The sequence below is a fragment of the Nannobrachium achirus genome (genome assembly GCF_963921795.1).
Source record: "Nannobrachium achirus genome assembly, chromosome: 11".
NCBI lineage: Eukaryota > Metazoa > Chordata > Actinopteri > Myctophiformes > Myctophidae > Nannobrachium > Nannobrachium achirus.
Window position 1 is genome coordinate 54,639,069 of NC_137820.1, and position 21,499 is coordinate 54,660,567.

Genomic DNA, 21,499 nt, shown 5'->3' on the forward strand with positions numbered 1-21,499 from the left:
GTGCTCAAGTGTGCTTTCAAACATACAGTACTAGCGCAGTGTGCGTTTTGCAGCTGGACACAGTTTGGAATGTGTGTGCATTCAGTGCGGTCTGGTTCTGGAGAACCACTCATCATCCAATTGACACTGCACTACTAAGTGTCATGATGATCGGGTTGGGCTGCAACTATCCATTATTTTCGTAATGATTATTCGATCGATTATCGATTAACAGTTTATATATCAACAAATCATTAAGGCCAAACCGCACCAATGCAACTACTCGCAACATGCAGAATTTATTTGATCAGAATTTATTGAGAGGATAGCCCCTTGAGATGCAGCATAGCATTTTAGAGGGGGTCCTATACATAAGTGAACATTACATACCGGTACAGTACAAACATACAATATACACACACGTACAAGTACAGTATCTCACACCCACACCCCCAACCCCTCAACTAATTTTAAACTAAAAAGAATGGGGAATACAGTACTTTGACCTGTATCAAAGTTAGAAATAAAGTATTAGAAGCATGAACAGGTTCTTTCGAGATGTGAATACAAGGAAGTCTTGAAGTGGCCAAGAGAGGTAATAGATCTGAGTGAAAGAGGAAGATTGTTCCAGTCAGATGGAGCTTTGCAGTGGAATGACCTGCGTCCAGCTTCAGAAGATATTTTGCATTGGTGTGGTTTGGCCTTACATAAGTGTTATTTTATACTTAATCACACAATGGTATCATGCAAACATAGTGACAATAGCACATCTACAAGTTTAATAGGCTATCATGTACAGGTATATTATGTTTTATTTAGATTAACGAATCAATATGAAAGATTCCAAGTTTCTACAGAAGCCCATAAACATAGTATGATGTTAATATAATGTTTGTTTATGATTATTTCAAAATCTATTTGACATTAAATCGATTAGTTCAACAAACTATTGCAGCCCTATAGTACAAGTTTGTGAGATTAACTTTAGTTTGGACAGACACGCACTCTGCCTGGCAGAGATGAAGCAAAACTTCTTAATAAAATAAAAACATTTAAAACAGTGATTTGTGACTTCATATCAAATATCTAAGGATAACAGTTGAGATTTCCAAATTATTGAATCAATCTGTTAAATCATTAAAAAGAAAATCATTAAAATAGAGTTTTGATCATTTTTTCAAGAATACACCGTAGTGTACATGTCACACACAGTCTCAATTTAACATCCAAACTGTAAATCATTTTGTGAAAACACTATGTATTTAATATTTAGGGAGGAAATTTCATTTGTGTCCGTAAGAGTCTTGGAAGCGTTCCATGAGATAGGCGCCTCCCTTAACAGGAGGGTACTTATCAGAGCCATCGCAACACGTGATGAGAGCCTCGTCATCTGGTTGAACAAAGAATGCCAGAGATTGACGTGTGCTGGAGTCACCAGGTGGTGGCATCAAAACCTTATGAACCTGTAGAGAGGAAGAAACAACAGTCTCAAGTTTGATTAAAGATATAAAGAAGTTCAATACAAATTATCAGGAGGAATGCTTCACTTGTAGTTACAGGCAGAGAAGGAACATAAGTTACATAATTATAGTTTAAGGTAAATAAACTACCAACTAAAAGTTTGTAAACGTAACTTTTGTCGATTATATCTCCCTGTAATATTGTTCTGTTGGTATTCACCCTCGTTTTGAGTTGCTTGATGCATTGAAAGATTTCACTCTCCCACAGTAATAAGAAAAATGTAAAACACCACATATTGGCCATTTTTACACAATTAATTTTACACTCAGTGTCAGGGACCTCAGCCACAACAGCTTGGCACCTCCTTCACCTTGGAGTGAATGACAGCAGAACAATATTGCATGGGATTTTGGGGGGCGCTACCCACACGTTTAGCTGTGGTGCTCATTCCACAAATGCCCAATGCTTACAAGCTGTACCTCATTGTAAAGGTGACTAATCAACGATAAATATTATAATAAGACAATACCAATTGGTATTGAGTGCCTATCCCGAACTAGTTCGGCTTTATTATCGCATCCCAGAGTGCCAATCCCGAACTAGTTCGGCTTTTTAATAAAAAAAAAATAAAAAAAAATGATTTTTTTTTTTTGTCCTCTGTTTACAGAGGACGATATTTGCCGATATTTGCTGATATTTACCATCCACTCCAATGCAATCCAGGATCTTTAGAGCTCATTTTCTCTGTTTTTTCTCCCATGCATGAGGTGTGCAAGGTTTAATCATGGCTAAGTTGACGAAAATATAAATCTAAAATGCTTGGTAGCCAATAGCTAACTTCAAGCTAACTTCATCCTCTTCCTGTACATGCACAAAGGAAAGTGTTCTGGCAAGTCATGGCTCCAGGGCTTGGGCATGCATTACCAGCATATCTCTATTATTCTCTGGCCACTGGGCGCCCTCTAGTGGTGATAGGCTGGCATTAAATGAGTTAGATATAATCAACCAAAGTTTAGTTTCCGAACTTTTTGTGGGTAGTTTATTTTACTAATTTATTAGTATGATCATACATTGTTTAAGGTTGGCCAACAGTGGTGTGAGGCCTATCTGTAAAAGCACAAAATAAACAGAAATGAATGGGATTCGACCAAAACGTCGCGATCCTGAAAATTAACTAATGACATAATAATAATCACAATGATGTCATCTCGCAGATTACTTTAGGATCATTAGGTTCACACAAACATGTAAACTCACAGCAGAGATAAATGTGTCGCTCGTCCATCGCTGCATCAGGTCTGCAATGTTAATGAGCACTGTGCCGGGGATGCTGGGAGCGGAGATGTAGTCCCCTGACCGACCCAGGACCTACAGTATGTGAGAATGGGCATTCAAGAGATCACCTCCCTGAATATTATGTCCAGTTTAGCATGATTTAACACTTTGTCTTGCAGTGAGGCTGGAGCCAGCCTGGAATCACACACAATCGGCAAGGGAGCTGGAAAGCCATTCTCTCTGCTGCAGAGTCTATAGAGATCATTTGACTATTGTCAGTGCTTGCAATTGTATAGTTTGTGTGTCTGTGTGTTGCTGAAAAAGGGCAGATCTTATAGATGGCAAAAAAATACAGAGGAGAAGTGTTATTCAAGCCTATGGTTGCGAGTGTGTGTATGGGAGTCTATGTTTGTTACCTGCAGTCCTCCCTCCTGGCTCTGGAACACCAGTGTGATGCTCCCATAATCAGAATGTTCTCCGCACCGTAGCTGTCCCTCCTTCACCTTCCCACTGTCCACGGGGGGATAGTAGAGCGATCTGAGAGTTGAGCCATTCTCATCACCTGCAGGACACCACACCACAGTCATTTGTAAAATACATACATACATACACAAACACTCTGAGAGTGTACAAATGGAAACAAAAGGACCTGTAACGCAGGGGTCTTCAACATTTTCAGGCCAGGGACCCCTTAGTTGAGAGAGAGATGAAGCAGGGACCCCCACAACCTTTTCATAGATTCCATATAGTTTCATCATTTGATAGCACAATCATCAGTGTATTTTGGATTCATGTCAATTTGTGTTTTCAGATATTAAACCACTTGAACTGTTAATACTTAATAAAATTGACCTTTCACTCTGTACTTGGTCTGCTCTTTTTCCCCTCTACAAAACCTCTTTGCTGAAAATAGCGATCTACAAGCTCTGCGAGGCGTTGTGAGCTTGTAGATCAGCTATTTTTGGCTAAAGTTCTCAGAATATGGAGGCTAAGGTTCAAGTTGTTAATATAAAAAGGAATGGAAGATTTGGAGAACCCCCTGTAGTAACTCTGAGGACCCCCTAGGGATCCTGGACCCCTGTTGAAGACCCCTGTCGTAACGGATTTGTACATTCTCAGAGTCCCCGGAGCTCTGAGAACCACTACAATAGATTACCTACTCCCAATTAATGAGTGAGCGTCGAGAAAGATGGCTGGCTGCAGTTCCAGACTGAGTGCCATCACCCTGAGCACCCTGAGACACAGCTCCTTACAGCGCAGGAAAAATTCTGTCTGCACCTCTCGAAACCCTGACACCACACCACCCGACGGCCACTTCTACAATGGAATGGAAAGTTGATGGTTACAGTATAAATAGAATAAGCTAATCCATAGAACAGAATACATGTAGATCAAGCTTATAATTGAAACTCTAGGTTGTAAATTATTGTTAGTCAAAGCAGATAATGTCTATCACAAGAGCTGTAATTATAAAGAGACAATAAATACATCAACAGATCAAGAGTGCTCATATCTTGTATTGCAGTACAAACTTCATAGCAGTTAAAAGGTGATGATCATCATCAAAAGCAAAGTCAGAAGGTTAGCTTTATGAAATGTATTGAGCCAGAAGTTAAGAGTTCTCACTATGTCTGGGTGCAGACACGCAGTATTGAAGGCTTCCTTTAGATCCCCTGGTCGCCGTGGGTTCAGCCTGTGTAGTTAGTGTGTAGTCATTCATTGTAAATGCATTGTCTGTTACAAAGGACAAGTAGTACGTACTTTTGTTGAAGATGCTTAAAACTCTACTGGGGCTGTGTAGCTGTCTGTGTGTCTATCAGCAGGAAATGGTGCAAATATTGCTTTAGTTCCCTCTGGCTTATGGGATGTACTTGCAAGATTAACACGCACACACACACACACACACACACACACACACACACACACACATATAAACATGTAAACATCCCACAAACTGCAAGTCTTAAAGACCTTTTTTCCACACTTTTAAAGCATATCAGTGGTCATAATGAGGATATTTTAACAATGGATGCCAAAACATAAGTTAAATAATTAAAGAAATCTAATTTAAAACCTTTCAGTTTCTGATGAAACCCAGCCGTGATTCATGTTGTTGGAAAAGCTACCCCTGCTAAAGGGCAACTTCAATTCATCTGACTGCAGAAAGAACTTCTTGGAAATGTCCATAACATTGTTCACCTGGAAAAAACCCGAGAAGAAGAGGTATTAGTCCTCATCAATAAGATAACTTAATTCATAAACTTAATTCAATTGTAATGAAAGGATAAGGAACATTTATGTTATTGACTAACAAAAACATTCAATATAAAATAGGGGTGACTGGGGAAGTTACAACTGGATGGTTGCAACAGTCTCCTCCAACCAGATAAATGATAGCTAGAAACTAGTGATGACTCTCTGTGACATGGTTTTGTGTCAAGGTCAGATGTGTGTCTAGCTAGCACATGATGTTCTGTCATGAATGTGGCCATATCAAAACAATTACACATTACAACAGTATTATCAACATAAACAAGTGAAGTCAATTAGGGCAACCAGATACCTTGCAAAAACACACCACTTTTCATAAATAGTCAAAATAGATATCACTTCATATCAAATTAGCCTCTGATTTACAATACACTACAAAAAAATAAACTTTTAAATCCTTTAATCAAATTATTTGCGTATAGTTACTGCACTTTGGTAGAATAACATATTTAGTTTTTCACAAACCCGTGGAGGATCCGCTCCTCGCCACCGGGATAACACTGGCACCGAGATGACAGAGAGACCGCGCGGAACTTTGAACAGTGTAGCATACTAATACCTCGTCCTCACCCAGCGGAGAGAGAGGTTCTATTACGAGGCACACACCCGAGCCCAGCAAGCAAATCGCAAACTAGGGACCGAGTTATAGATCTAACAATGATTGATCCCAGCCCAGGTAAAGTCTATTTGTCACCTTTGCTTTGACTCACCTCTTCTTGAGAAATCCCAGTGTTTTTCAGGTAGACAAATCCCACTTCTGTGAAGGCTGCTTTTAGCTGTTCACTTAACTGAGTAAATTGATCGTCTAAAACAGTCTTTTCACTCAAGCTGTATAAACCAAAATCCACCACAGGAATCTTCATCTTGGACAAAAGGTGCAGATCACAGTCACAGACTGTGTTGCAGCCCAGCAGACCAGTATCAACAAATGCCTCTGCGACTGCGACTCTTCTGCTGCAGTGAACTTTGTTAGTTGGGTACGGTAAGCAACGGACTTGTGTTTTAGGACTTCAAAATAAAAGTAAAATAGACTACATGTCAAAAATAAAGAATCTTTTAGTGAACGGCTATGTAAAGTTTCTGGCCTAATAATAATAAAATATAGGCCTATATTTTCAATACAGTGAGACTGGGACTTAGCTGGCTGCACACAGTAACCAAATTCCCTATCATATTTTTCTCGTGTGGTTCTGAATTTTACTTTGAAGGTGCATTTCAAGCCCACCCCTCCACGCACGACGGCCCCTTCCTTCCCTCCCTCCCTCCCTCCCTCCCTCCCAGCCCACCCACACACCCACCATCACCCGTGCTGCAATGAGTGCAATCTGGGTTATCTCACTAAGAACAACTCATCTGTTGATTGGGGGAAATTGCACAACAACAACCATGTATTGGATTGTCAATGTCATAAATCTGCTTCACCCTAGATGTGATGTGAATGAAACCAGATTATTAGTAGGCTTACTTGTTTCAGGCTGCCAGCATAGAGCTTTAGGTCAACACACAGACACAGGTTCAATTTGTCTAATTATTACACCTGTGCAAGATGTTCGACCTGAAAAAAGAATGGAGTATCTCTTTCGCTGGCTGTGGCTTCATGGGGATTTATTATGTTGGAGCCTCAAGTTGTATCCTGGAGCGTTTTCCTGTGCTCATCGAAAACGCATCTAAAATATATGGGGCCTCGGCAGGTGCTCTAATCGCAGCGGCCCTCACAGTCGGAATCCCCATAGGTGAGAAACTGAGAATAAACAATTAAGAGATTTGATCATTTGAGTTAACAATGGCCCGTCTTTGCATGCAGGTAGGCCTATTTGGGATTGTGTTAAGATTTTTTTTTCTGTTCTCCTAAATTCATGTTGTGCAGTAATGACCAGAATCAGGTATGATGTAGCCAGGCCTAATCATGATATTAGCACAGGGAATTTCACTTGGTGAGACTGCTCTCTTGTAATGAATATGGCCTACACTTTTAAAATATTAACAAAATGAATGATTAAATAATAATGATTAGAATTGGGCTATATGGAGGTTGTAAAATTACTTGGGATGTAATACCATATAAGTTCTGCATTGCACTTGTTTTGTGTGTGTGTGTGTGTGTGTGTGTGTGTGTGTGTGTGTGTGTGTGTGTGTGTGTGTGTGTGTGTGTGTGTGTGTGTGTGTGTGTGTGTGTGTGTGTGTGTGTGTGTGTGTGTGTGTGTGTGTGTGTGTGTGTGTGTGTGTGTGCGCGCGCGCGCCCCACCCAGACAATAGCTAAATGTTTTGGTCTTGATGGACCCATTGTGTCTGGAATGGTGTCCAGGATGAGTGAGAAGTGGCAGCCAGGCCAATGCTCCTCAAACTATAATATTTACATGAAGGGAACACATTTAAAGAACAAATGGAACACAAAAACAGCAGACAGGTGTGAAACCTTTACCCTCAGTACCAGGCCAGATTAGGTAACCTTGTTCAAACTTTATTACATTAATCAGATTCATCGTCTGCTGGACTTTGCTCGATGCCTCACATTTCAAAGTAGGCCACTGCACCAATGGACTGCTGATTTAATACAGTACATGCCAACATTTTGAGTAGGCTATACAATGTAACAAAAATACGAATCATTTAGCATAATTATCTTGTTTTTTTCACCCCTGCAAGTGCCTGTCGGTCCGTCCGACCATCAGTCATTCAGTCAGTCTGTTGTTTTGGATACCGTCAGGCCGAAACTTTGTATGCACTCCCAGTAGGCCCAGGAAGACACTCTACTACACATTTTTCAAATCGACCTCATAAGGGCAATGGCAATCTTTTTTCTTTCTTCTATCAAACATATAATTTTCCAAATGTCTGATGTCTGTCTGAGTGAGTGTCTGTCTGTCACAGCGTTTCTCCTCGGTGGCTGGAGCAACTGATCTGAAATCGCATCACCATTAGCATTATGAACACACCTGACTGTCCCTGTTACAGATCTGTAGCCAACTAGCCATTAAACGAAACGGGTATTTCTTACATTGATGCTCCTACATATTATCATGCAAGCACCAGTTAAAGTTACTTTCCATCCCTCATATACTGTGTGCACAGTGCACACCCCATAACCCCATTTCGGAGTTCATATCTTTGAACGGGTAAGGGCTAGTTTTGATTATTGCCTTCCAGAACCTGCAGGAGGGGCGCATTTGACCAAAATGGCAAAAATGAAGATTGACCCGAGGGTTTTGGTGAAACCAGAGCCTAAAGCGATTCACTTAAACCCATAGAACGTGCCACACATGCTACAAAGGCTCTGTTTGTTACAGAAAGGTGTTTAAAAACAAACGAGGTACAAATGTACCTAGAAATGTTCTACAATGAATGTCAAACCGGGTTTTGATATTCCGTACGGGTTTCCTGTTCGAAAATAGGGGGCTAAACATCTGGCCTGGTGTAGCTAAGCCTATATTTGTAGCCCTAATTGCAACTTGTAAATGTATAGGTTTATACTGCTTTTAGAAGACATTTGTTTAAATAATAATTTAGAGATATTTTCATATTATGGATTTACTTTGTTGGGGCCACAAGTTGTATCCTGGAAGGAAATCATAGCCAATCAGAATGGAATATGAAAGAAAGAAGAAAAGATTGCATGACCTTTGGTTGCTTTACTTATGGAAAATTAATAAAGGAAAACAAAATGTATAAATTGGTGCCTCGGTAGGTGCTCTTAGCGCAGCTATCATAAAGAATAAGACATTTGGGTGTATTTGCATGCTCGTATTTGTGGCCTTTCCAATTCTGTAAATGTAATATTCAACATAATGGTAACACTCTATGAAGCCCAAATCTTTACATTATAATCTGTAGTGTTTATATTTATAACACTTTGTATTTATAGTTATAAGCAATCATAATACATTATTTAGCATTTTAAAAATGACATCTATGGTGAAGTAGGCCTATAAATCTGCTTATAAATGTATAATTACTGTTATAACCACAAGTAGTCATAACAAGAATAACAGAGATTTTATAATGGCTCATAAAGTCAAGTAAAGTATAATAATTTATAATTACTGGCTGGTAGTAACAGGCTTTTTCTTATTGTTGCTGTTGGGCAGAAACCTTATAGGCATATATCCATGTTTCAAGATTTAGCTTTTTCATAAATTGATGCCATCAGGCGCGCGGGAAGTAATAAATCTCAGGGTGGGCTGGACGGCGCGGCCGCGAAATTTTGCGTTTTTTTTGGCGGATTTGGGTGATTTCTATAGCGGTTTTGGGGGACTTTCATTGGGGTTTTGGGTGATTTTTCCCAGGAAATAACAGTTTTGCAAATAAGTCATGCTTTTTGCATACACAGCGGCAGCATAAGAAATATATTTCTCCAAGGGGGAAGGAGGGAGAGAGAGAGAGAAAGAGAGCACAGTATAAAGTCATTCTTACCTTGTTAAAACCCCCCTTTATCCGATAGCGTACGAACTGTCCATGATGTCATGCAATAATCCCTTGGTAAATGCTTTGTCGTTATCTAAATGCTTAAAATGTTTGTGTTCTTGTCCATGTAGAAGAAGTCTGTGCTGATTTGATGTGCATTGCCAAACGGGCAAGGAAGCACAAACTAGGACCACTGAGCCCAACATTCAACCTACTGCAGATTGTAAAGGAATCCATGCAGAGGATGTTGCCAGAAGACGCCCATGTCCGAGCCTCCGGGAAACTCAGTATTTCTGTTACCAGAGTGCCTGATGGAAAGAACGTTCTGGTGTCCGAGTTTGACACGAGAGAGGAACTCATCCAGGTACTGACACTGTGACAGCCAGGATATGTTGATTGAGGTGTGTGCTTTTGCAGTCTACTGCATGTTAGTGTGGGGATTTAAGGGGAGCAAATGCTAATTTCGTGCAAATTTGTCTTAAAGCGCAAAATTTTGCACAGATGTAGCCCAGGGCTTGCTCTAATGATTTAGCTAGGGCGCCCGAGCCGACGACCTTCGAGGTCGCCACAGTGGCCAAATCAAGTTGGGCTCCCATTGACTTTCTATAAAGGAGGAAAATACCCAGAAAAACATTTTTTTTCTGGGTATTTAAGTAGGATCTGAGGGGTCTAACTAGGGGTTTGTCATGATGCTGAATCCATTGCAGGCATTTGTTTTGCACAAAAAACATTCCTTGGGCCAGAAATGGCCTCAGAAAACGTATGTATGGGTGAGCATTCATGTTAGTCGGAGGCCTTAGGGTTTTTTTTTCTCGTGCTAATCAGTCTAAAAGTGCAACATTTTGCACAGATGTAGCTCAGTGCATGCTCTAATGATTTAGCTAGGGCGCCCGAGTCTGCGACATTCGGGGTCGCCACAGTGGCCAAATCAAGTTGGGCTCCCATGGTTTAGTGATGAAAAGTGATGAGACATCACTTTTCAGAGTTTTGTGGGTGTTTTCTGGAGCTGTGGTGACCCCGAAGGTCACCGACTAACATGAATGCTCATTTTCATGCATCGTTTTCTGAGGCCATTTCTAGCCCAAGGAATGTTTTTTGTGCAAAACAAATGCCTGCAATGGATTCAGCATCATAACAAACCCCTAGTTAGACCCCTCAGATCCTACTTAAATACCCAGAAAAAAAAATTTTTTCTGGGTATTTTCCTCCTGTATAGAAAGTCAATGGGAGCCCAACTTGATTTGGCCGCTGTAGCGACCCTGAAGGTCGTCGGCTCGGGCGCCCTAGCTAAAAATCATTAGAGCAAGCCCTGGGCTACATCTGTGCAAAAATTTGCGCTTTAAGACAAATTTGCACAAAATTAGCATTTGCTCCCCTTAAATCCCCACACTATGTGATACCATAGTGTTCATTGTGTATACTGTACGACTGCATAGCTCTAATATTAGCTATGGATTCTAAATGGGAATCTTGGTTTATCCCTGTGGGATGGTACGTAATCACAGCATCAACAAAAGGATAAAATAATAAGATAAGATGTTCATGATTCTGTGCAGTGAGCTGTCTAATGTTGTAATTTCCCAGGCTCTCCTATGCAGCTGTTTCATCCCAATATACTGTGGTGTGATTCCACCAACCTATCGAGGAGTTGTGAGTGGACCATTACATTGACCATAATTCTCATGGGTTGTCATTAGGGCTATAGGGCTCACCCTAGCTTAAACAACTCCAAACCTGTACCTAAACACTAACAACCTTAATGTTAACCTTAATGTTAATTAATTAATTAATCATTATACCTACATCATTCTAAATTTAAAGCAGGATTTCCGTCCTTTATATGGTGGCCATCTACTGTATATCCATATGTCGGCTAGTTTGTTCTTACTTCATATGAAGTAAGTTAGCAAAATGACCTGTACAGTGTGTGATTGTGGTCATGATTTGACAATTTGATAATTGACCTTGTTTTGCTCTGAATATAACCCAGATTTCAACAATGTCTCCCAATTCACAATCCATCTTAACTTTTTCTTCACATAACTTTCTCTTACTTAATTTCCTCTGTAGTATTTAAATTGTAAAACAGTTTTATTTTAATTTTACTTTTTTAAAGCCGTCGCCAAGTCTCAGTTATTTATAAACCACTTATAATGTGTACAGTATATATTAATTCACTGATAACAACTTTTTATATGCCTTCATCTGCACAAAACGAAGCTGTTTAACCCATTTAGGCCCGAACACATTATGACGCAATATTTTATGCTTTAAATATTGAAAAATAGCAGATATACAAGCTCACAGCGCGGCACCGAGTGCCGCGCTGCGAGCTTGTAGATCTGCTATTTTTGAAAAATCGTGAACATTTGATTTTTGACCCTATTCTATAAGTGTCTTTTGAATCTTTCTAAGATTTTTGAAAAAACCTATGTTTCTATGTCAGCAATTTGGCCAGCCATCGTCAAAGAAAAGGTCCTTTTCACTTAACTGGAGCTCAGTTAGTCTGTTCTTGAGATACTACTATGTCAGTGGTTCTTAAACCTTTTCATGTGAAGGACCCCCAAACTGATCTGTATTTGGCCACGGACCCACATTTCAAAATATCTAGTTTCAGGGACCACCCAGAAGCAAAATTTGAGTTGCAAACGTTCGCTTTGAAAATACATATATTCAAAGATTTGCACACATTTTCATGACTTTTTCAAAAATAGCAGATCTACAAGCTCGCAGCGCGGCACTCGGTGCCGCGCTGTGAGCTTGTATATCTGCTATTTTTCAATGGTTAAAGCATTCAATAATTCTAGGCCTAAATGGGTTAACTAATCTCAGACCCATCTAATGTACGTCTTTCCCAGCACTACATGGACGGTGCCATCAGCAATAACCTGCCCCACTGCCATGAGAGGAACACGCTGACCTTCTCAGCCTATGCTGGAAAGAGCGACATATGCCCACGTGACGGCACCCGCTACTTCCATGCTTTCAACTTTAATAACGTCAGCATCCAGGTCAACTCAGAAAACATGTACAGAGTCACCAGCACCTTCTTCCCACCTGAGCTTCAGGTGAGACCACTGGGCTCTTTTCCTCCTCTGATCCAAATCAAAACACAAATATCTTAAAGGTTGTTGTCTTTGCACATTTCCTACATTCCATGTCACTTTATAGAATTTTCAGCCATTTGTATTACTTTTGATATTATTATTATCATTGCGACTGTAGGTCGCAGTTTAGTATGTGAACGGTCATAGCTTGACCGTATCTCTGTCGCGCCTGACACTGTGGTTCCCCTGACACATCACAGTGATGTCAGATATACAGTTTGCCGCTCTGACATCACACTTTGACATCACTGTGATATCATGGGAACCAATCTAACATAATCCCTTTTATGCCCATAAATGGAGATCCCTGATGTCATCAATATTAAGCCCATATCTAACAGGACCTCATGGTATACTAAAAATATACAAAAAAACTGATTATACCTTTGTGTGTCTGAATCTGTTAAACTTTTGGGAGCACAAAATACTGTGTCAATGAGCATGCCTTTGTGGAACAAGCCTTGTGTCCCCAAAGACATTAGAGACGGGATTACTGAAAACTGAAGAATCAAGGGAATCAGAAAGACAAGAGATCTGTAATCAAAATGATTTAGCAGATTTCATTTTGTTGTTGTTCAGAAATTCAACTTAACATCATGCAATTTCAAAATATATACAGCTACGGAACTGGGTTAAAAAGAACAGCAACAGGTGTATGTGGGAACTGGGTTAAAAAGAACAGCAACAGGTGTGTGTGTGTGTGTGTGCGTGTGCGTGCGTGCGTGCGTGCGTGCTCTCTCTGACCAGACTTTACTACTCTTCTCCTAAAATTAAAGAGTAGCCTAGGTCAGCATTTACTGCTGGTTGCTATCTCAGGTGAGACACAGAATGGTCCCTCTGGTCAGAAGGTCAACTTAGCTCAGCTTAGTTCAGGCTAGATAAATGCACAGAGTGGAGACAATCATCCTACAGAATTTTAGCCTGTAGCCTTACAGGCCTGAACGTACTTTAGCTTGCAAAGTAACACTGCATGTGTCCAACCAGACTTTACTACTCTTCTCCTAAAATTAAAGAGTAGCCTAGGTCAGCATTTAGCAGTTGCTATCTCAGGTGAGACACAGAATGGTCCCTCTGGTCAGAAGGTCAACTTAGCTCAGCTTAGTTCAGGCTAGATAAATGCACAGAGTGGAGACAACCATCCTACAGAATTTTAGCCTGTAGCCTTACAGGCCTGAACGTACTTTAGCTTGCAAAGTAACACTGCATGTGTCCAATAATGTGACTTTAATTTGTGTCTAATATTCAAGAAAGTTAGTGTAAAGATACGTATACTTCAATGTTCAGCAGAGGGCAGCATTAAATGCACTTGTTTTGTTACAGATTATAGGTGGAATCTGCCATAGTGGCTACATGGATGCTCTTCGCTTCCTTCAAGAGAACTGTAAGCTCATCTGTATGCTAACGGGACTTTTCATTATTATATAATTAATATATGTCACATTTAAAACAGTAAGTATGACTTGGATTGTGTGAAATCCAGTTGAAAGTACCAAAGTAGTAGTTCACACATTTTTTGTCCAGAATTCAAATTGAGGAGCAAAACTATAAATTGTATATTGCTAAACTATTAACCAACATATCTACACTTTAGATCGCCATGCTTAATTCCAACTTTTCTCATGTTAAAAAATATCTACCACAGGCCTCGTCCATGTTGAGTCTCCCCTGGAGCCTAAGCCTCCCTGCTGTGAGCTGGTAGCAGGGCAGACCAGAGAGGAGCCTCCTAAAAAAGCACACTGTTGGCTGGACCATACAGATATACACAACCTCCCTGTCGGTATTAAAAAGGGTAAGAACAATTCACTGTGACCAGGAGGGTCACCCAATCCAACCCTTGATGCTGAGTGCCAAGCAGGGAGGCATTGGGTTCCAGTCTTTGGTATGACCCTGGCCGGATCGAACCCGATCTCCCAGTCTTAGGACATGGACCACTGTAACCACAAGGCCAGTGAGATGGAGAATGATAGTAGTTGATATAAAATCCTCATTAACTACAACAATGCTGGCCTCAAACCACACTATGCCAATACTTAAGTAGTCTTGCCTAGCCGATTGGAGATCTTGCCTACCAATCACCTGGAAAGATCTAAATTCAATGGTAGTGCTGGCCTTGACCAGCATAGAAAACCAACACTAACCAACCTACACCCACTGTTTTGAAAACCAATCCTGATACAATGAAGGACCGCCTGACATAGAAATCCTACATAATTTATGGACTCCATAGCGGAATTGAAACTCTCAAAAGATCAGCAAAACCTTGACTCAGAAATTATGTTAAAAGATAATAGAAAACATTTATTTACAGCGCTTTAACAGTCACACATAAATATACATCCCTCACCAACGACAGACAAGACAAGACTGCCTTGCCCTCCCCGTCTCTCAGTTCATAATTGGCTAAAGCAAAAACAATAACACATTCTTGTTAAAAAGCCAAGATCTCCTTATCTCCTGTGACCTTCCATCCTATCCTCCCTATCTCCTGACCTTATCTACAACTGGTGGTTGTTCTCAGGACTCGACTCAAACTAGCAAATGTATTCACTACTAAGCAATATAACGTAATAATATAATTTCACCTCATCACGCCCTAAAGCCTTTAAATTGGTTTGTTTTTAAATGTACAAATTGTTTTCGCCCAGTTCAAGACCCTATTGAATTTAGATGTCATAAGACGTATCGGTTGGTCGGAGATCTCCAATTGTTATGTGAGACTATTGGAGACATACGTACGTGCGAGCATTGTGCTGTGTTATGAACATGGCAAAAGACAATGATTCTTTTGTGTTTTGTGAAAGATGGTGAAAAACAACTTGTGATGCCCCAAGCCTGTCAGAATAGTTTTCTCATTAGTAGCTAGTGACAGCTTCAACAATGTTTTAATGTGGACGATGTCAGTCCCTGGACCTGGACAACTTCCTGGTGCTTTACCTGGAAAGATATGTACTGTAGTCTGTAGCTGTGAAAGAACTAAGCCGTGTCAAGAATGTTGTTTTATTGTCTAAACCTGACATATACATACACATAGTGACCATTCTCAAGTCTCATGTGGTCTGAGTTAGGGAATTTGAAGACTTACGCCATCTGCTGGTTAAAATGGTAAATGGCGCATTTATATAGCGCCTTTATCCAAGGCGCTTTTACAGAGATTGTGCATTACATTCACCCATTTACTCACACATTCATACACAGATGGCGGAGGAAACCATGCAAGGCACCAACCTGCTCACCGGGAGCAACTAGGGGTTCAGAGTCTTGCTCAAGGACTCTTCGACACTAATACTGGGGGAGCCCAGGATCGAACTGGGAACCTTTTGGGAATCCTACATTTTTAAGACGGCAACTCTACCCCTGAGTTACATCCATGTTTGATTCACCATTCATTTCTCCATAGATAAATAACTTTCCTGAAATAGACATTTTGCATACGCTTATTAAGCTAATAAGATATAAGAACAGATTATTTTGCAGAGCCATATGACGGGTGTAGATTGAACTACAGTACACAACTTTATTGCATCACTCAAACTGCTCTTAAATACAGTATTTCTATCTTTTACTGTCAAACATTTGAAACACTGGTTTCCAATATAACTGGAAAGGGAGGTGACATACTGTAAGTTGTACAACTGCGCATCCAATTCACTCTTACGTGTTCTGAATTAATTGTTACCCAATTCATTCAGCAGGTGGTCATTTGATTACTTTTGCTCACCATAAATGTGTGTTTGTGTCAGTTTTGTGTGAGGCATGCAGGGAGGGACATGAAGGAGTAACAGTGGCCTCCTACCTGCCTGTGAAGTCAATCTGGTCTCTGGGCCAGAGGTGAGACTCAGCATTAATATCATCAAGTGAGCCAATCATTATCTGATAAATCAGCCCTTGTTGCATAGGCTTCTAAAACAGTTTAATTTGCTGTGCATATTCAAGACTCAATTACCTAAAGCCTGTTGGCAGCCGGACTAACACTGGCTAGAACACTTTCTAACCACCTATATACCAAGACATCAGAGAGAGACACATACAGTACTTCCCACAGATTACACACCCAAATTGAGTTTGAAATGTGCGAACACAGCAGCAAGATTTGTGAACTGTTGCGATAAAAGAAGGCTAGATACTGGAATGCAACCACCCTAAGGACTACAAACCATTGGTTGACATCTATTTTCTTTTGGTGTACTATTTAAATCGTATTGATTAAAAAAATAAATGCCGCTATTTGTTCCAAAAGCTTTATACCCTGTGTACAGTATATGTAGAGAGACATACAGTATGTGTACAGTATATGTAGAGAGACATACAGTATAGAGTGTGACATAGCTCTGTTTACACAATACTGTGACCCCTCCAACTGTGTATACAATATGTTCCCCATTTTCAACTTTTTTTTTAATCATTTTTGACACTTGCTTTGGCAATGTAAACGTATGTTTTCTGCCAATAGGGCTCCTTTGAATTGTCAAAGCTACCACTCTAATGTCCTTCCACTTGATGTCCTGACTCCTCTCCGAAGATTGTTGCTCATCTTGGCCGGCACAATCGTCATCCAAAGCTCCTCAGCACCAATGCTTTATCAGCAGTGATTCATGTATTTACACAAAAGGCACAGACAATAACTAAACACAACTGTTAGGGCATAAGGGGAAAAACATTGTAGGGTGGTAGAGTGACTGTGTTGTCTTTGTAGACTGGTGGACTATAGGGTGGTAGGGTGACTATGTTGTATCTTGTCCGTGTAGACTGGTGGACTGGCTGCCTGCTGTATCCCAGGACATGACCTGGCTGTACCGCAGGGCTGGAGAGCTCTACAAGCAAGCCTGGATAGACGAGCCATTGCAACACAAAGGGTAAGTAAATCAATATATCGATAAAATACAGAAACCAGTTCGAATATACCATATCCAGATTTTAGCCAGTTTCAATCTAATTGAATCAATCACAAAGGTAGATAAGAATGAATTGTTTCCATATTATGTGAATTATCTCCCCAAAATTCATCTGGGCTGAGAAATGAGAATGTAAAGACCAGGCCTGGAATTTCGTCATTTCACGGGCAAGGCTACTTGGCCTTTGGTGTTGTCCATTTTTTGAGGGCACAAAGGCCAAATGCCAGGGCAGGAAGGCCATAAAATAAAAGAAGATATTAGTCCATTGAAAGAATTTGTTGAATCTAAGGGTTAGGGTTGATAACCTAATATGCAGTGAAATAGATAAATGGCTGGATTGGTTTAAAGATGGGGAGTTAAGATTTCAGAATATCAACAAAAGACATTGGTGGGTACATGACAAGAAAGAGACACCGGTGTCTACATATTGACAAGAAAGATACAGAGGAGAAAGTCGTACCGTCCAGCTGGGGTATTAAGGCCTCAGGTCATGACATTGTTTTGAGGGGCACAAGGCCAAACTGAGGGGCACCATGGCCTTCATGGCCTCCATGAAATTCCTGCCCTGGTAAAGACAGTGTATCATGAGGTAGTGTAGGATGATGTGAATGAAAAGTCCTGGGCTTTTGAAGCAAAATGAAACATTGTTTCAACTTCGGCTTCAGTTACTAAACCTTAGATTTCAATACCAGTTTTTAATTTTTCAGCGTGGCACAGTCTACAGTAGGGGGCCATCTAAATCAGAGCAGTTTGGGGATTCTTTTGCAAGTCGTTGCAAGTTGCATCTTGAATCACTGATGTGTTCAAGGCTTGTGTAAGAATGTTCATAGAAATTGCAGAACTGTCAGTGTATCTGAAAGTTTTCAATGCACATTTTCTTCACCACATTTGTAAACCTATTTTTAGCTGAGATTTAATAAAGGAAAGTGTACTGTTGTTACATATCTTTGCTGTTCACTGGTATATTTGGATGACTTGTGAGGTTTGGATAAATTATTGCACCTCAAGCCAATTTCTGGCTGGTCCGGTGCATCTCATGAGTGAGACTGGTAAGTAAAAAGAAGGAAGGCACTGGAGCAAACTCTGACAATTAAAGCCTTTTTAATAACAGTGTGCAGCCAAATAACATGACAATGATTTGATGTCAATACCTCTTCATCAGGTCATGACCTGATGAGGATGTATTGAAAAGTTGTCGAATAAATTATGTTTTAGTGTAATAAAAAAAAACTGTTGAATTAAATGCAAGGTTTGATACCATTAATGGTTAAATGAATGTTAAATGAAGCCCAAATTCCTACTGTAGTTGCAATAGTTGTACAGGTTCTTTTACCGTCTGACAAAATTATAATGATCAAATATCATTGATAAACTGAAGATAATCATTGTTACCTAAAACTATGGGCCTTTGACTTGTTTTTTTACGCCCTTTTCCCAGCGACACCCCACTGCGCAGATGTGTCAGCCTGCCCTCACACTTGGACGTGTGTTGCCCGAGAGAAGAAACTGAGCAGGTAGAAATGCCACCCCTGACCTCAACACCCCCACCCACCTCGAGCGACATCTTCTACTTGGATACCAATACAAACCCAGATTTCCTACCACTGACACCGCCCCCGACACCTACCACCAATCCAGAGTTCGGGTGTGTTGTGGATGCAAAATGCCAAACCAGACTAATCCCAGAACCCTGAGCCTATTATCTGGCAGCTGTGAATTAATTAATATGTTAACTGTAACATTGAAAGAGTACATTACGAAAATAATGAAAGATAAGAAGAAGGAATTGCTAAATGTGCGCTATGGCTATGTACTGGAATATATATTGGATTTGTAACAGTGAAGGACTTGTGCTTTAAACATCAGATTTCTCGTTTATGAAGCAACATCACGGCGAAGTACAGAAATTTAGTTTGTCTTGATAACTTTAAATCTGCCATCATGCAAGTGAATAGTCAAACTACAATACCTATGGTTATATGGAGCCTCAAGTCATTAAGTCTCTCTGAAAACCCTAGGCTGCTATATCTGTGGTTTTCATGTCGAGGACCCCCAAAAATATGTATTTGGCCGCCGACCCCCATCTCAAAATATTTTGCTCCAGGGACCCCCCACATTTTCACTTTAAAATATACATTTTAAGATTTGCACACATTTTCTCGATTTTTCAAAATAAATTTCCTTGTTGATAGATTAATAAATATGTATTTATTAGAAGGATATATTTCGTTTTGTATGTGCAGTCTCTTGTATTTGATAGATTGATACATATATTTATCAATAAATATGCAATGTATATATATCAATCTGATAACGATATACTTCATTTATATGTGCTTGTTATTTAATTTTTTTGTGCCTTTATTGATAGTTCAATAGACTGACAGGAAAGAGAGACAAGGGGAGTGACCCACGATTCATAGACATGCTGCATAAGCAGCCTGGGTGCCCGGACCGCTACCCTAGCCGTAAAAAAACGTAAACTTCAGAATATACTGTATCTTAACTATGCATTCCCAATGCTTGTAACATTATGTACTCATGATTTTTTTTTGATAGATTTTTCATCACTTGGTGCCACGCTGTGAGCTTGAACATCTGCTATTTATGAATAGCCAACGCTAAAATAGAAAATGACACAAAATGCTTTCCTGGGGTTAATTAGTTTCATCTGTTTATTGATTTAATTCATTAATTAATATTTGACAGACAGACAATGAGCTGTTTTTACTAGAGAAATTAAAGAGCCCAGAGCTGGATTCAGATCTGTCTCTGGAAAGCGGTAGCCACCTTCCAGCTTAAGAACCCTGAGGGACAGAATTTTGGAACCACCATTCTCCAATTTTCCGGTTAAAGGCTCACTTCACCTCTGGGACAACCAGATCTTATTTTATTGTTGTTTGGGACATGATCAACACAAAAGTTATTTCTTTTGTTCAATCTGTGTTTTGAGATATTTTAGTATTTCAGCATGACTAGTGATGCATTTTGCATCATATGATGCATCATGCTGCATCATCATTCCATATATAAATAAGACTATTTGCACATGGTCAATTGTGTTATTAAATTATTTTTTGATAAGTGAATACATTATTTGTTCAAGTTTAAACTTGAAATGTGGGTCAACTTGACTTGGATCAACTTGGGGCAATTTGAACCACATACTTTAGATTAGATCAGATAGATTAAACTGCTATCTAATTTTGCCTTGCTTCCAGGACAACTTAAGTGCAAAGTTTATCTTACCCCGTTCTTCCCTACGCTTCCTATGGAGATTTTCAACATGCACTGATGTCGAACACAACAGAAACCGTGTATTGTTTGATGTATTGTAAGTCTTTGACTTTACAGGTTGAGGTTGGTGATATTTTAACAGTAGCCATGTGACTGCAGCAGTATCAGTCCCTTCAAAGGTTTAAGCTATGGACTGCTCTTTATACGTAGATCTGATAGCACTGTTTAAGTTGGAAGCAGTCCAGAGCTATGATCCGTATCATTGTTGGTATGTTAACCAAAAAAAACACAGGACTGGTCTGTGTTGATCAGAAAAAAAGTATTATAAATATGCATACTACTACTAACCAGTTTACTGATATTTATCATATATTATGAATGGATCAAAGCAGAAATTAGTTATTCATTCAGAATGTCTGGGTGCATGTGTGCGCATGCTTGTATGAAGGTGCGTGTGGATGAGGTTTCACATTAACATTCATCCATACTGTCAGTATGTGCGCGTGCACATGCATCTTACAGTAACAGTCATTCAGATCTTAATTCATGAGGAAAAACTAGTCTTAAAAATCATGGATTCATAATTGGGCTATAATGTACCACACAGAAATACATAGCATAGCATAACAGCACATTGACGATGGTTTCTGTATTTGTGATATAGCTACCTTCCCTGTGCAGTACTGGTAAAAATGTGACAAAACTGTTACTAAAGGACTAAACATCTCAATATAAACAGACATTTCACTCTGCTGTCAGGTAGATTAGACTAGACCAGTGGTTCTCAAACAAAAGTGGGGCCCCCAAATTATTTTGTGGGGGTCCCCGCACTGCGAGGCTTTGTGAGCATGTAGATCTGCTATTTTCACAATATTT

General features: G+C 39.9%; 2 protein-coding genes across 2 annotated transcripts; one reads left to right on the plus strand and one right to left on the minus strand.

Moving 5' to 3' along the window:
* Positions 1-79: 79 nt before the first annotated feature.
* On the minus strand, positions 80-5,907 carry LOC308293515 (uncharacterized protein). Its single transcript, XM_080736083.1, has 7 exons — positions 5,697-5,907; positions 4,790-4,914; positions 4,342-4,408; positions 3,876-4,032; positions 3,132-3,277; positions 2,698-2,808; positions 80-1,442 (listed from the first exon to the last, which is right to left on the minus strand). Exons 1-7 carry the CDS (start codon positions 5,847-5,849, stop codon positions 1,263-1,265), a joined length of 939 nt encoding a protein of 312 aa, XP_080592209.1. The 5' UTR covers positions 5,850-5,907; the 3' UTR covers positions 80-1,262.
* A 625-nt stretch (positions 5,908-6,532) lies between these two features.
* LOC308294464 (patatin-like phospholipase domain-containing protein 2) lies at positions 6,533-19,080 on the plus strand (the record flags this gene model as incomplete). The annotated part of the gene is made up of 9 exons (XM_080737197.1): positions 6,533-6,719; positions 9,519-9,751; positions 10,972-11,037; positions 12,246-12,455; positions 13,815-13,875; positions 14,137-14,283; positions 16,235-16,322; positions 17,240-17,347; positions 18,825-19,080. The coding sequence occupies 9 exons, from the start codon at positions 6,533-6,535 to the stop codon at positions 19,078-19,080; spliced, it is 1,356 nt and encodes a 451-aa protein (XP_080593323.1).
* Positions 19,081-21,499: the final 2,419 nt, after the last annotated feature.